This window comes from Notothenia coriiceps, unplaced genomic scaffold, assembly GCF_000735185.1.
Source record: "Notothenia coriiceps isolate Sejong01 unplaced genomic scaffold, NC01 NC01_scaffold00036715, whole genome shotgun sequence".
NCBI classification, from domain to species: Eukaryota; Metazoa; Chordata; class Actinopteri; order Perciformes; family Nototheniidae; genus Notothenia; species Notothenia coriiceps.
In genome coordinates, this window is record NW_011369416.1 from 1,763 (window position 1) to 18,096 (window position 16,334).

The following is a 16,334-nucleotide window of genomic DNA, read 5'->3' on the forward strand; positions in this document are numbered from 1 at the left end:
GCTGTCCCTGATTATTCAGATCGCAAAGTGTCTCAGTAGCTGTCTTTAAACTTGTAACAAATAAAAAAAAGCCCCCATCCCACTCATAAATCCCTTCTGAGGAAAGCTGAGAATCACCAAGTGTGACGAGGACTTGGGTCCAGCTCCAACTCTAATTTATCACTTCACTTTCTCGCGCCATTCCTGCCCCTAAGGAAGCATGACTTCATCGCCAAAGCACTGACTCTGCAGGAGATCAGGTCAGAGGCTGCTTTCCCTAACCCTCCCATCCTGCATGCCCTTCCTCTCAGGGTCGTCCTCCTCACTTATTGCTCGAACAGATTTCACCCCACTGCCAGCTGATATGTTAGTTTGCAGTCTGTGTGTTAGTACAAGAGCGTCTGTACATCTGCATGTCTGTCAGTGTGTGTGAGAAGTAAATGTGTGTTAGCGGGCTTGAAGGAATGTGAGCATGTGTAGAGGGTCTGGCAGACTCAACCGACACATTGCTCGCCACTTAATACACACATCCACGCACACTTTGCATGTCCCCAAAGTAGCGCTTAACGACATTGTTTTCTGCATGTCCGACACATTTTAACTTCGTATTTAAACCCTGCACACACTGCTCTAATCTCTCTAAGACAAACCTGATTTCACACACTCTTGGATGTGCAGTAAAACACCTCACTGCGCTCCAAACGCACACACACATTTTCTGAGTGGTCTGTAACGAAGCCCAGCAGACAGAGGCTCGGCAGCCAGGATTTAATCCTGAGAAACTCTGTGACCTGCCGGCGTTAGAGCAGGCCAGACACTGTACACACTAATATTACACTGGCTACAGTACCGCTGGATCTCGTGAGACAAGGGTGGAACCATTACATTTGGGAAAGAGCCGAGCAGTCGGATGAGTCTGGAACGAAAGTGCTCAGTGTAACAGGCAGAACCGTTTCATTATTAGTTGTGGCGAGGACTGCGAGTCAAGAATATTTTCAATTAATTGCCGTTTATTTTCTTGGTTTATGGATTTACCTTAAAATGTCAGAAAATTATCAAAATGTTACTTTCTCAAAGTCAAGGGGAGATGTCTTAATTTGTCTTCTCTTGTCAGCTTTAAACCCATAGATATTCACTTTTATACGATATGAACTGAAAAAAACAAGAAATCTCAAAGGTCCTGTGTCATGCTTTTCCGGTTATTACCCGTCCCCTTGTGTGCTATGTAGCTTCTTGTGCATGTAAACGGTCTGCAGAGTCACAAGCCCTCAAAGTACACCCTGTAGCGAGTAAAACTCTAACACAGAAAAGACCTGTCTATGCTGCCCCAGAACGCCTCGTTGGAGATTTCTCTTTTTCCATTGTTTTCTTCTTGGTTATAGTGACGTATTTGGGTATAGTGACGTAACGTAACGGTTGAGTCCGTGGAGCCGTTACGTTTGGACCAATCCGCGGACTTCCTCACACACACACACACACTCGAAGGGACGTTGAGAGGCTCGCTGCTGCGATGAGCGGGACACTTGGAGCTGGCTCACTGGTGTGGGGTCAGCGAGACAGCGAGACACCGCAGAACTCAGCCTGAGCACACACACAAACTCCCAGTCAGGCTGCGGGTGTGTGTGTGTGTGTGTGTGTGTGTGTGTGTGTGTGTGTGTGTGTGTGTGTGTGTGTGTGTGTGTGTGTGTGTGTGTGTGTGTGTGTGTGTGTGTTTGAGGATGGGATTCGCTGTGTCTCGCTGTCTCACAGACGGCCACTGGGCTCACGGAGAGGGGGGGGGGCAGGAGCTCCAACAAGCCGTTTAGGACAGAGAGTGAATACACATACTATACAGAGATGCTGTATGAGAAACCAATGAGAGTTTGGAAAATTGCACAATATACATTTATTTTAGTAGACCTAACAATGGAATTATGATCAGTAGAAATGGCCATGGGACCTTTAACATTTGAGAGGCCATTTTTGAATGAGAAATTATTTTACGATTATTGTAATACTGTAGAGAGCGTTTCTTTCTGTTGATTTGTAAATTGATGAGTAAATATCGAAGCAGCTATAGTTTGGACCTTTCATCTAATAGTCCAAGTGAACTTTCCCCCAGATCTAGGGATCTTTTGAGAAACTGGACTGCACAGACAGGGTCTAATCTAATTCATCAGGATTATTTTACTCCCCGAAAGTCCCTGACTGAGGCGTACTACTTTCCAGTCTAGGAACTTTGCAGTGGAACATTTCTGTTTGTTGGAGTACTCACAATTCGGCTTCACTTGCCATTTCTTACAAATCTGCATCAGAGAGCAACTGGCAGGGTGCCTTGACACTGGCAAATGCAAGTATAAAACATCCAGTTCTTTTCCATTCAACGCAAAATTATTCGTCTGATCTTGGTGGGAGGAAACATAGACAATTGGACGAGTAGTTCCTTGGATCAAACCCCGGCTTAATATCATCAAATGTCTTGTGTTGCCCAACTAACACTCAGAGATATTGCAAATATTAGGTTTACATAAGACACAGAGAAAAGGCACATACAACTTTAGAAGCTGGAACAAGGGACGGTTTGCTTTCTTAGTTCAATAAGGACGCTGAAAAGCTGCTGCAGATCAACTAATCAAGTAATGGAATACATATACAGCATTGTTTAGGTTGGTGGGTGTGTGTGATTGCTTCCTATTCGAGGAAGTTTCAGTTAGTGTGATCGATGAATAGTTACTGACCTCCTCCTCCTGCTCCACAGCTGGAAGAGAGCTGGCCGCTCGAGCAGGTACACATGTTGGGTCTGGAGCAGAAACCATCACCACAGGAATTCCTGCAAATGGCTGGAGAGAGGAGACGAGAATTTAATAGATTCATTTATTTTTGTGTCCTCAGCCCCTACACAAAAAGCCGTGTTTCCATTCAATGACCAAGCGACCTTTAACCAACTTTTGCAATGTCGCCAGATAAAAAGAAATGCAAATTAGGCCCGTTTCCATCAACTGAGTGGTGCGGACAATCTTGGTGAAAGGAACCAAACAAGTTTAATTATCTTCAAGAGAAAAATGGAGAGTCTGACAGTTTTATTTTTTGTCAATTGGTATTAGCCATTTCTACGATATTGGAAAACTCAAAGAAGAAGTCAAAACCAGAAACAGTTAATCAGTCATGTGAGTTACATTTTCAAAACTTCACAATTAGATTAAGCAAATTAACTAGCATAAAAACATTTCCCGACAATTTAGGACGTTTTTATAGAATTTTCAAGTTTTTAATACAGCTTTTCGAATGGAATACTTAAAAAATGTGAATAAAAACAAGTGATTGGAAACATGGTTAATGACACAAACAGCATTATCCCACCCTTCTATGTGATTTTTTCTTCTACTATGCTTTGTGTTAAAGAGGATTTAAGGATGGATGAACTTACGGACGATACACTGGTTCCCTCCCGGCAGAGTCTTCCAGCCGGGGCAGCAGTACGAGTGGAAGCGAGAGCCACAAACATTGGGCCTGACGGAGACACAAAAAAACAAAGAACACACAAATTCAATACATGTCACTTGTTAGGCACTTTTATCCAAAGCAACTTACATACATTCAGTACTGTGGGCAATCCCCACAGGAGCAATTTGGGGTGAAGTGTCTCAGGGACACAACGACATGCTGACTGCAGTGGGACTTGAACTTGCTACCCCCTGTTTCAAAGTTCAGCGCACTAAACTCAGCGCACTAGACCACTGAGCCACAGCCTCACTGTACTCACCCAGACCTCCCAAACATATTTGAGTAAAAGCCCTAAACAAATACACGGTAGAGTTACTTTCTGAGCTGCATGGCCTTGCCTTTTAAGTANGTCACTTGTTAGGCACTTTTATCCAAAGCAACTTACATACATTCAGTACTGTGGGAAATCCCCACAGGAGCAATTTGGGGTGAAGTGTCTTGCCTAGGGACACGCTGACTGCAGTGGGACTTGAACTTGCTAACCCCTGTTTCAAAGTTCAGCACACTAAATTCAGCGCACTATACCACTGAGCCACAGCCTCACTGTACTCACCCAGGCCTCACTGTACTCACCCAGACCTCCCAAACATATTTGAGTAAAAGCCCTAAACAAATACACGGTAGAGTTACTTTCTGAGCTGCATGGCCTTGGCTTTTAAGTAAACAAAACAGACTTTGATATGAAGCCTCCTCAAGAGATGGATGGAGGGGAAAGGAAATGTGAGGGGCCTATCATATGAGGAGCAGCATTTTCTTTTTATTCACGGATGGATTTAAGGACAGGATGTATAAAATCCTCCTTTCCCCCAAATTCCACGCCTGTTCTCTGCAAAATATCCAAATGCAGCATTCCCATACTGGAGCTTGCAGTGGCCCTTGACCCTGTTTCACAGATGTAAGACTCATCATAGCTTATGAAGCGCTTGATTAGCATGACAGGTTAGCCACAAGGATTTCCTCTGAGAAGATGGTTAAACCACATCTAGCAATCACACACACACACATGCGCGCCCACACACACACACACACGCGCATGCACACACACACGCGCGCGCGCACACATACACACACGCGCGCGCGCACACACACACACAGCTGCCTGACCAGCGAATGCCCAGTTTTGATCTACCGTGAATAATTACTTTTAACCAGGTTTATTTAGGAACAGAGGAAAAGTCCCAACATGCTCCAATCCCAAAGCAAAAATCCACATAATATAAGGAAGTGTGTGTGACTCAGCGCTGCATGAAGCTGTTTAACAAGCTGAAGGGATTCCAACTGTGTGGTGATAATAATGATACCCTTAGTGACCTTTCAAAGCGCATAATGCCGGCTGTGGTCCTCTGTGTGTTGGTGGTTACTTGTTTGCATTTGCCCATGGCAGGACTGAGATTTGAGGGACCACAACTTTGGATAAAGTCTGATCCAGATGCTCATGGTAAAGTCGTTTGCAACAGGGATCACGGAAATCATTTACGACAGTTTAAAGTGATGCTTGATTACCCTGTGTGTTTTTTAAATGATGAAGAACTAGAAAGGCAACTATTTATCAAGCCTTTACAAGGGTATATGGTTTATTTGAAAGAGACAGTGCTTATTTATAGAATGGTGGGAATAAAGGCAGCGTTAGCTAGTTAGCTCTTTTCTGTTGTCCCTCAGTAGTTGAAAGCACAGACGCTAGGAATAAAAAAGCTACAAATACAATAAACTAAAACTCTTTAACTTCATATTCCCTATTTTATAACACAAGAAAGACTTTTCCTCAAGAATTATATTGACTTTTAGTCTAAAGTTAGACATTTTCTATGAAGCAAGAGAGCTAGAGGAATGAGTACTAAAGTGAGTTAGCATTTTAGCATTTCCTGTTTCTGGGTTTTGGGGTCAGTGTTTATTTTATTTAAAGGGGCCTGAAATGAAATCTCTGGGTAGCACAAGCTAGAGACATCTAAAGTTTTGTTCTATGACATTAAATATGTTAATGTGTAAAAAACGAATGATAAAAAATATATATTTAACCAGATAAAAAGCATTGAGATAAAATCTCATTTACGATGCTGACCTGGCCAAGAAGGCAGCAACGTTACACATAACACAGACATGTAAAATACAGAGAACACAACTAAGAAAACAAAAGACGAAAAAAGCAGTCACTACAGTGTGCACATTAGGATAGTAAGAAAGGCACTACTTATTACTGCAAGAGCAGCTGGTGGTAAGGACTTCTGACAACTTCAATTTAAAACAGGCTATTGAGACAAGTGCCGTCAGTTTGAGGCGTGATTGAAGGTCATTCCAAGACCAAGACCCATCATAAAAAAGACTCCTTTTTCCCGCCTCAGTCCGCACGGCAGGAACCTGGACCCGTATCCAGGCATTGGTTCTGAGGTTGTAAGAGTTACAAACTGGAACAAATCTGGCACATTAATAAGAATGATCATAAGAATGATAAGAAGTGTCTATAAAACCTCATCATGGCTAACATTAGCCGCCTTTAGCTTAGCGACGGTGACGTTAACTTACTTCTGGCAAGTCTATTTGTAGTGTGAATGTGTGAAGATTACGGTGCTGGACAAAACTTGTAAGGATCACAAACTGCTGCTTTCCAAATATATTTTTTTATCTTCTGTTATATTCCAAAATCCCAAAGCCATTGTGTTTTTATCGGGGGAACGAGTGTAATGTTAACGTGAGGCGATACGTCATCCCAGCAACACTTTATTAGACCCTCCATGCCTGTAAAATTCCCTCATCATTCAAACTCCATGTTTCCTGTTTTAAAACACAGACTGTCCGTCAAACATTTGAATTCTGAAGCCTAACATAGGAGACATCATCCGAGTTATTATTTCAGACTCTGCAAAGCTCCCTCCAGAGCCACGTTAGACCTTTTTACAACTGTTTTCACAGCCTCACTACAACTAAACTGACCTCTATGTAGAAAAGAAAGTGAGCTTTAAGTTGAATTTGCAGCCCAAAGAAGGAGATTTAGAGAAGGATTCTTAGCCCTGATGAACTTCTCAAGTTCTGTGTGAAACCGATGACCTTCCTCTCCTTCTCAGCAGACGTATCGACAGAAGCCCCGGGGCCGTCACCAGGGAGATGACAGCTGGGCTTTGAATCTCTGATGGATGGAGAGCAGAGCTCACTTCCAATCACATTACCAGATGGCACCGAGAGACAGAGGGACGCACAAACAGGTGGGCAAGCAGACAGCCGATATTAACACAGGTAGAGTTTAAAGATTAAACAGGAAGACGGGAGATCCACAGAGGGTTTGTTTTAGAAAGGGTGAAGAGCGTTATGGTTGCTAAACTTAAAAACAGAGTGAAGGAGAAGAGTGTGGCGATGCAACCAATAGTCATCTTATCTTACAGTCTGTCAAGAGAAAAGTATTACACCCCCTTTCCTGTAGTGTGTTATATAGGTTTTTGCTTAAATCATTCGTCTACTTTTTTAACATAGTGACATCACCATGTAACACTTGAACTTCTATTGGATAGTGCTCCAATTAGGGCTGCTCGATTAGCAAAAATCATAATCTCGATTATTTGGGGCAATAATTGTAATTGCGATTATTAAATGCAATTATTCATTGACTTTGAAAACATCCATTTATTGGAAAAAAAAAATGTGAACAGTATGTTTTTAAAAGTTGATTACCCTGAACTTTAAATATAATTCAACTGAAAAAAAAAAAAATAATAATAATAATAATAATAATTAAAAAAAATTTATTTCGATTACGTTGTTTTCGTAATCGTTGCAAGCCATAATCGTAATCGCGATTAAAATACGATTAATTGAGCAGCCCTAGCTCCAATCCATTGTACGTGATAGGCTAAGGGGCGGGACATCTTGAAGCGGTTGATCAATCACAACAGAGCCAGCCAGCTAACCAATCAGAGCAGACTGGGCTCTGGTTTCAGACAGAGGGTGAAAAGAGGTGCTGCAGCACAGGCATAATAAATACTCACATGAAACTGAAAATGAGTATAATAGGGCGTCAAGTCGGAGCCCTAAACAAGTATAAGATTGTTGGCAGTGTTGCGAGGACGACGCTTACAGTAAATAACTACATATTATGTGTAAATACATGGATGGTATGAGGGGGGTGGGAAGACGGGACGGTGGGAAAAGAAACAGGGGATCAGTGGGAGGGAAAACAAAACAAGTTTATGTTGAGAAGAGGAGGAAGCAGGAAAAAGGAGTGGGGAGAGGAGATATGGAAACGAAAAAAAGAGAGAACAGCAAAAGCAAGAAGAGGCCAGACCCTTAGTGGGGGTTGAATTTCTGGGGCAAAAACTGAGCTCCGAGAAAAACTTGAGAAATGCATGGAGCGGCATTCCAGCACTTAATGAGCAGTGAACCCCACGTCTTCCCCGATCTATTTCTCCATGAAGCGCTGCAGATTTTCCACTGTTACAGACCGGGGGGATGTCAATGTATGAAGGATTATAGGGGTTTGACCCTGAGGTGCTCTGGATTATTATTCTTCCTCCCTCTCAGCCTTTCCTCCAGGTCAACGCCTGGTCTCAGAGAGGAGGCTTTAGAGGATGAACTGAAGTAATACAGAATGAAAGACAGCCATAAAAAAATGAGTTAAGCCCCCAGGGGTTTTCCTCAATATGTGAAATGTCCCACTGTTCTCAGGGCTCAATCTAAAGGAGATTAACTCTTCTCTGGCCATGTCGCCGCCTTTGAAGCTGCCTCCCGGCCCGTGGATCGCTCGTTAACTGCCATTAATAGTAATAAAAGGAAAATGGCTGCCACCTCATCAAGGGGGAAATATGAAGAATGAGAGCCAAAAGGAAAGTGGAGTCATACTTCAAAGGGGGGGAGGGGAATAGGATTTAGGGACATGAAGCACGCCAAATAATAGTTGATAGAGGGCATCTGATAGAAACTATTTGATAAATTAACGATTCAGTCATTTTTTTGACGGTTGTTGACATTTAGCCAGGAAGATCAATATGTCTCGTTGACATTTTTTAGACATGTCACATTTTATTGACAGAACAATTAATCAACTAATCATAAATAACTAACGGCATTTGAATTAATTATGAAAATAAAAGCTAATTTGAGTATTTCTGTGGATTTCATTTTTTTTCGAATGTGAGACTTTGCTGCTACTCTTTGTCATATAACAGTATATGACAAAGAGTAGCAGCAAAGTCTCACATTCGAAAAAAAATGAAATCCACAGAAATACTCAAATTAGCTTTTATTTTCATAATTAATTCAAANATTTCGCACCACAGATTTGGGGAAATTGGTCCGTGCGCAAAGCATTGTGGGGATTTTAAGGACGCGAAGTCTACCCATGTGCAGCCTCGAAATTACCCCCAAACCAAGGACGCGGCCTCGGTGGAATTCCAAGTATGCTGGAGATTGGAACAGTCCTTCGGCGGCACTCGATGACGTAGCATCCTTGAAAGATTGGCTTGGAAGCCAGTTTCCTCGAGATTGAGAAACGGCCCGCGTCTCCCCGTACATTCTAATATATATCATTCAGTAGTCCTCTTCTCATTGGTTGCATTGACGAGGGGCGTGTCTTCCTCTTGGCTCCTTGCTGAATTGGCGTTAGATTTCTCCCGCGAGTTGATTAGTATGGTGTCAATAAGGAGGATTAGACGTTGTGTGTTTAATGTGTAACACCACAGGTCACTTCTCCCTATATTCTCATTCATAACATTCTGTGACATTCTAACGGCTAAAAACAAAGATAGAAAAGGAAGAAAAGCTTGAAGCAGGACTCTTACATTTTGAAAGCCCTGCAAACTAAGGCTGCACCCTGGATGTTTAAAGAGAACTGGATACAGCGTGGGAGGCAGGTCCCCATTCATTTCTAGAAAAGTTGCTCAGTGGTGAAGCCAAAACGGCTTTCGAAAAAAAACCCAGATCTTTCCAGGATCTTGTAGCAATCTTCTGCATCAACTTGAAGCATGCACACTTTGAAGCCCGACTCCAATGTGCTCGGTCACGGCCAATCTCGGCTCAGCCAGATGATTTGACGAGGGAAAATAACTCTGGATTTGACTTTTAGCAAATTTTTGAGACTTTTAGGCCCATTGGTTTAAATAATGGCTAATCAAGTGTTCGTCTTGTGTGTCTGCGTAGTGTCAGACGTCTCTTTCCAAATTTAAGTCAACAGCAAAAAGTATTTTTAGGCCCAAATAATGTCAGGGCGATTTGGAAAAAATAACTAATTGCGATTGTTTTGGCTGATATTGCAATATGTTTCGCAATATTAGATGGATGATGCTTTTTGAAACACTATTCCACTTATCTTTGAAAAATATATTCAAATGATCCTGGTGTAGAGGACTCTAAGGACATCATTTGCCATGGTCTTTGGATTAAAGCAATTACCTTGACACTTACAATGATGTGTTACTAGGTTGCAAGTTTCCAATGCTGCTTTTCCTTGTGAGTTTTATAGCTGGTAAATCAACCACACACACCTTGTGTCGTCCAAGATAGAAGTTGTTTGCCTCTATTTTTCACAATTTTTACACACGGTGGGATTACTCTGAGGGACTGTACCAAACAAGGATTATCTTTAAGTCTGTATAATACCTCTTGTTGGTCGGGACTTCTCTGCAGCTTCACATTCTCACATATTTGTTTTTACCAAAAATGGCCCATAATGCCTTTTCAATGAAACTTCGATTAATTATGCATCCCGACCACAAACAAAAATTTGAATGCTTTTAGTTTAACAAGATCTTTTGTATGCTAGAGTTAAACAATCCAGCCAAGTTCTCTTTTTCTTTTTCTTCTTCTCCTGAAACCACCAACATTATTAACTGAGCCCAGCTTGGCCCAGCTTTACTCAGCTCTGGATAACTTGGCAGACAATCAGCCCCAAAGCAGAGAATTACTTTCAGACACTGAAGTCCCTTTCAGGATAACAGTCAGTACCACCCGGATGGCCTGGATGGCGTCCTCTATACACACAATCTGTCTTATTTAATTTTAAGACAATGGATGCGACCGATCAAAGCCACCTTTAAAGTATATGAGGACAAAGGAAGGACAAAAACACCCTCAAAAGGAAGAATTTAGGACTTTTGGTGATGAGTTGCCAGTTTCCTTTTCTGTTTTATGTGCATTAGGTTCCATTTCAGGTTTTCTTACGTGTCTGCATTTTTGCCTACTGTACGTGCAGGCTAAGACTGAGCCGTTAAGACTGGATTATCTGGGACAGCTGATTGGCGTGTGGTTTGTTAATAACGTGCTGTAATATCAGTTTGCTCACCACATTTTATTGGCCACATTGAGGTCCAACCAACACACAAACATCTTGCTCTTGCATGTAAAGGCATTGCATGAGCTTATTGCATGACACATGATATAACAAACTATAAACATATATGTCTCATGGGGTTTGCTTGGTTGACCAACGTTACAGTTATTGTGCTATATGATAACCACACATCAAGAGAGTATTTAGTCATTTACTGTAAGTTTCTGTTAGACTGCCAACCATCTGTCACTCATTTATTGCTGCAACCAACAATTATGTATACTAGTGATTAGTCTGCTGATTATTTTTCTATTGTCTATTCATCATTTGGCATATAAAATATAACACATATGGAAACATGTCCATTCTAGTTTCTTAAAGTTCAAGGTCTTTAAATGTCAAAAGACAGTCACTTTAAAACGATATAAATTGGGATTTTAAAATGTTGCCGTAACACTTTTGCACATTGTGAAGGGCCAGGGTACGCAACAAACTAGGAATGCAGGTAGAGGAGGAAATAATAAGGATTTCATATTTACCCAAAATACATATACAGTTTTTAGGATTGGTAACAAAATCAATTAGGATGAAACATTTTTGAATTCTTTATAATATAAACAGATACAATCTAGAATTCATTACATTACATGTTAGACATTTTTATCCAAAGCGATTTACATACTCAATACTGTGGACAATCCCCACAGGAGCAATTTGGGGTGAAGTGTCTCAGGGACACAACGACATGCTGACTGCAGTGGGGTTTGAACCTGTGCTCCCCTGACCCGGAGCTACGTCGATCCTTGCGTAATGCGGAAGTGGGCGTGGTTAAATCTAAACTGGGTTGGAATAACGATAGACGCGACCCGCACACCTACGCACAACCCACTGCGCCACATACCGCCATTCATTAAACAAAAACTTCACAAAAATGAGAGCTCTTCTTCCCAAGAGCAACCCTCACACACCCAGCCTTCCTCTCCACACTGCAGGAGTGTATACCAATGCTGGCCGGTCCATTGTTGAGTGCAGTGGAGAGAAGACTCTAAAGATGGGAGGCTTAGATTAAGTTGCCTCTTTAAACACCCCTCAAGGTTTTAGGGGAATGGCACGGTCCAATTAGGCTAGGCATCTACATAGGCAGGTGGTGTTCATCAGTTCAGCCTTTTGCCAGGAGCAAGCTGAGCTGCAACACACTGACAATATGAGTACCACACAATTAACAATCACTATTTTAAACAAGATTGTGTGCACTCAATCTAGTAAAATAAAGTTGTTTAAAAAAATGTGTCTGTGTATGTATGATGTTAAACAAAAAGCATAACCTTTAGGATGTGTGTTTGGTTGTGAGGCCTGTATCCTTCACATACATGTTCCCATAAATGCTTGTTTAACCCTTTGAAAACAACACTTTCTAGTGTTTATAGTTGTTGTTGTTGTTGTTNAAATCCCCACAATGCTTTGCGCACGGACCAATTTCCCCAAATCTGTGGTGGGAAATGTAAGGCGGGGCCTCTCATATGACACACACCTGCACACTTGCTAGCCTGTTCCACTCTTCGTTTTCCGAATGCCAGGAAGGATTCTTGCCTCGCTTCTGAAGCAAGTGACTCGGAAGACATGTGCTACCAAGCAAGCATCCTTGTGATTGAGAAACGGCCGCGGTCTCTCTCTTCTCCTGCCCACAGCTGCGAACACTTTTTGTTGGATCCACTACAACACTACTTTATTAAATATTCTTTAAACTTTCTGAGGCGTCACCTTGTCTCCTTTTCTTTAAAATACTCCTGGACTTTGAACAAAAGAACATTTACACCAACCATACATTCAATCGCCCTTCATCAAACCCAGGCCAGCACTGCAGCTCCAGGTCGGATCAGATACCGCCCTGGAGTGGACCGGTGCCAGGCTGCAGTGTGCGGAGGGAGCCAATAAATCAGAGTCAGCCAGCATCAGAGCCAGAGCCACCAGAGACGGAGCAGGGGATATGGAGCTCCAGCCAGTAAATAAACACTGCACCAGCAGCCCAAGGCCAGCGTAATGACCATCATTAACCTCAGCTCCCTCCATCTCCCACACAGAGGAGCTGAGAAGCCCACACTGAGGCTCTGATAGTCCACTGTGATCCCTGCAGCTCTCACATAAAAGCATTATCATGTAGAACAAGCCTTGCTGTTAGCATGGATTATAGTTTGATGGGTTAAGAGCTGCAACTAACCCTAAAGCTCATTTTCATATCTGGGCGATTTACAAAGTTTGAAACAAATTAGAGGCTATAAACAGCAATATCTGACATTTTTGCTTGAAAAACCACTTTAGTGATTCATCTGTTATCAAAATAGTTTCTGTTTTCTTTCTTTCTGTTGCGGCTCTAGTCGGGGTGAATGAGTTGTAGTAACTGTAACACAGCCAGTGTAAGAAACATTTGGCTCTGATTACACGAAGCCAAACACTTTCTCATCGTGTGATTTCTTCACCCGATGGCTTCTGTCCAGCTCTCAGATGAATAATGTTCACTTGCTGATGACTAATTTTAACCGAATCCAGATTAACTGTGATATTTTTCAGGGCAACGATACTCAAACAGTAACTGAAAATAAACCCGACACATTACAGTCATTTGGTTTGGCCCGCCATCATGGGAGGTTTCGGGCATAATTCAAGTGACAGTTACCAGGCAACACCTAGAAAACCCATGAAAATAATCAAACATTTTATAAAATAACATACTCATTCTGGCCTGAAGCCCAACATCCAAACAGAGTTTTTTGTAATCCTTAACATACCCTACATTTCAGAGATATTGTGTCACCTATCACTTATTTACTACAGAACTATCACAACAAGAGCATTTCATTCCTGACACGCCACTGTTTCCAGAACTGTGGAAAAAGTCTGCAGGCTTTTCGTTGCAAGTTCTCAGGACATCACACTCGACTTGAGGGAAATAATGTGCTATTGTGCAAGGTCTCGCTGGCTGCTCACTGGACAGTCCGTGAATGTGAGATATTGTTCAGACGGATCATATGTAATGTTTCGGGTTCAATGCCAATAAACTCATTCATGGTTCAATGAACACACAAAATGACGGCTGTACAATAGACTTTAGTGAAGAAAATGTTAAGTTTTTATAAAATGTCCCCCTCTAAACATGTCTCAAGGGAGGATTTTCTTTGGACAAATGCCTTCTATATTAATCAAAAATGAGTGACAAGGCAGACAAATGTATTTATTTTAAGCAGTGGGGGTTCTCACTGAGTACGTTTTTAGAGAAAACACCAGTTCTGGGACTGTGTTGCTTTACCACTAAGACATAACGGAAAACACTTTTACTTGATATATGTCTCTTTTCTCTCTTATCCAATCTCCTCTTCATCTCATCTATAATTTCCGCATATGCTTTCTTTCTTTAATACTTCTGTGTTATCCTCTCTTCTGCTTTGTCACCTACAGCAGTGAAACAAATGCCCCTTTTCATACCCCCCTTGGGTGATACGAATACCTCATTTCCTGTGGCTTGGCACCGGGGGGAACCATAAGCTGGGACAGATGGGAGTCTGATTGGAATAACTGATGCAGACACTGAAAAACGGGCCCCAACAAAACATCCTTTGTTTTTCAAGAAGTGGCGAAATATACAGTGAAAAGTCTCTCCTGCGCCGAAATACATCCCACACCCAGAGTCATGGTGTTTGGGTAACAACGTGGGGAGTGGAGGAGGGGGCTGAAGCTTGGGAGAGGTGATCCCTGGAGGTAATTTGACTGGATACTCAAATGAACAACACCTTAAAAGGCTATTCTGCTCATTTTCAGGTTCATATTTGTATGTAGTGTCTCTCCTGGGACATGTCTCCATGCTTTAATGTTCAAAAAGCTCTTTATTGTTCTCATACTGCCTGTGCTGCAGCACCTCTTTTCACCCTCTGTCTGAAACCAGAGCCCAGTCTGCTCTGATTGGTTAGCTGGCCTGCTCTGTTGTGATTGGTCAACCGCTTAGAGATGTCCCGCCCCTTAGCCTATCACGTACAATGTGTTTGAGCGCTAGCCAATAGAAGCGCACGTGTTACGTAGTGGTGTCACAGACAAAGGAGTTTCGGGGAGGGGGGCCAACTTTAGGATTTAAGCCTTTGCAGACCATTTACATGCACACAAGCCTTCATAACACACTACAGGAAAGGGAAATCACATCTATATGTACACACACAACATTTCTCTGCCTTAACCTTAAACACCAGGGCCTAAAATCTCCCCTCCTGCAGTCCTTTCTCCGGCTTTACTAATACACTCAGTGGAATTTGGGTCTTGCTTTTCACTGATCACCCCCTCATGAGATGTAAAGGAGGCTGTTTTCTCTTCCTTCCTTTCCCATGAAAAGGTCAATTTGCTGTAAATACACTGGGAGATTTCAATATGGCCCGTTAAGGTCGAACATGTGCTGTTTTTGGGGAAACAATGTGGTAGTATTCAGCAGCATAATTTGGTATAAGTCGAGCTTGGCCCCAGCCCAGAAAGCACAGCAGTTGAAAGAAAGCTGCCAGAAAAAGAAGGCAGGCAGAGGAAAGACATTGATATTTTGAACTTTCTCCAGATACTGTTGCGAATGCTCCCAGTAGTGTACGCAAAAGCAAACTTTATGCACTATTCTTCTTTTTAGTACTTGATTTTATGAATGATAAAAATGCCAAGGAGAGTCATTCCTGCCTTTCGCCATCAAACACTTTAAAAACTGGACTTCACCATCAAGAAAAGCATTTTTTAAACCGGGCAATTCAGCGTTAATATATTTAAAAATATTGTTTTCATTGTTCTTGTTCAAATAAATGGTTTAATTGTATGTATTTTTTTACTTTCAATATTTAAAAAGGAATGTGTTACTATTTGTTTTTTGTAATTACTATTCTAAAATGGAGCAACTGTTAAAAAAATATCCTCATGAAGTTGAATATAGTATAATAAGAATTAATCCAAACTCTGTTATGCGTCTCATTTGGGATTCGTCCCACACACACAGAGATGGCGGTCCTTACCCTCTCAGAGTCTCCTGCCCGCGGCGTCTGACCCGCTGCACCTCTCTCTGGTCCTCGGTGCCCGTGAAGCGGCTCGCTTGGTACTGTCCTGTCCCGGGAGTTTCACCCCAACACAAGTGGAACGACCCGACACACATGGCCGCCCATCCCAGCAGCACCTGGGCCAGCTTCCCTGATGCCATCGGTCCGTCTGGCTATCCCTCCAAAACGCAGTTACCTCCCTGTTACCTCGCACTCTCTCTGGCTCTCCGTTCACCGTGTGGACCCAGGCTGAGGAGTCTAGTCCGGGATCTAGATCAGAAGTCCTGGTGTGCACTCCAGAGCAGGGGCTAGACAGAGGAAGAGAGAAGATAGGAGATTAGAAACACCATAAAGGTCCCCAATTATACTGTTTTTCATCAATAGGTCTCAGATATATACAGAACCTGTCTCTGATTGGCTGAAACACCAAACAGATCATTGCAGCATTACCCATAATCCCCTCTGTTTCAGCCCTGTTTCCAAAGTGCTGATTCTCTGTCTGTTACTTTAGAAGAAAATAAGGAGCCCCTCCCCACGCCCCTCTGAGAGAGATTTGGTTAAAAAGAACTCAATGG

General features: G+C 42.3%; 1 protein-coding gene across 1 annotated transcript in view; it reads right to left on the bottom strand.

Moving 5' to 3' along the window:
• Positions 1-2,696: 2,696 nt before the first annotated feature.
• LOC104964133 (fibrillin-2-like) overlaps positions 2,697-16,334 on the bottom strand; it is a gene marked incomplete at its 3' end in the record, with an annotated part of 17,380 nt that continues 3,742 nt past the window's right edge. Inside the window, exons 2-4 of the mRNA XM_010792854.1 lie at positions 15,739-16,067; positions 3,386-3,468; positions 2,697-2,798 (exon numbers count right to left, since the gene is read on the bottom strand). Of these exons, the coding sequence (XP_010791156.1) occupies positions 2,697-2,798; positions 3,386-3,468; positions 15,739-15,920 (367 nt within the window). The remainder of the gene's footprint in view (positions 2,799-3,385; positions 3,469-15,738; positions 16,068-16,334) is intronic.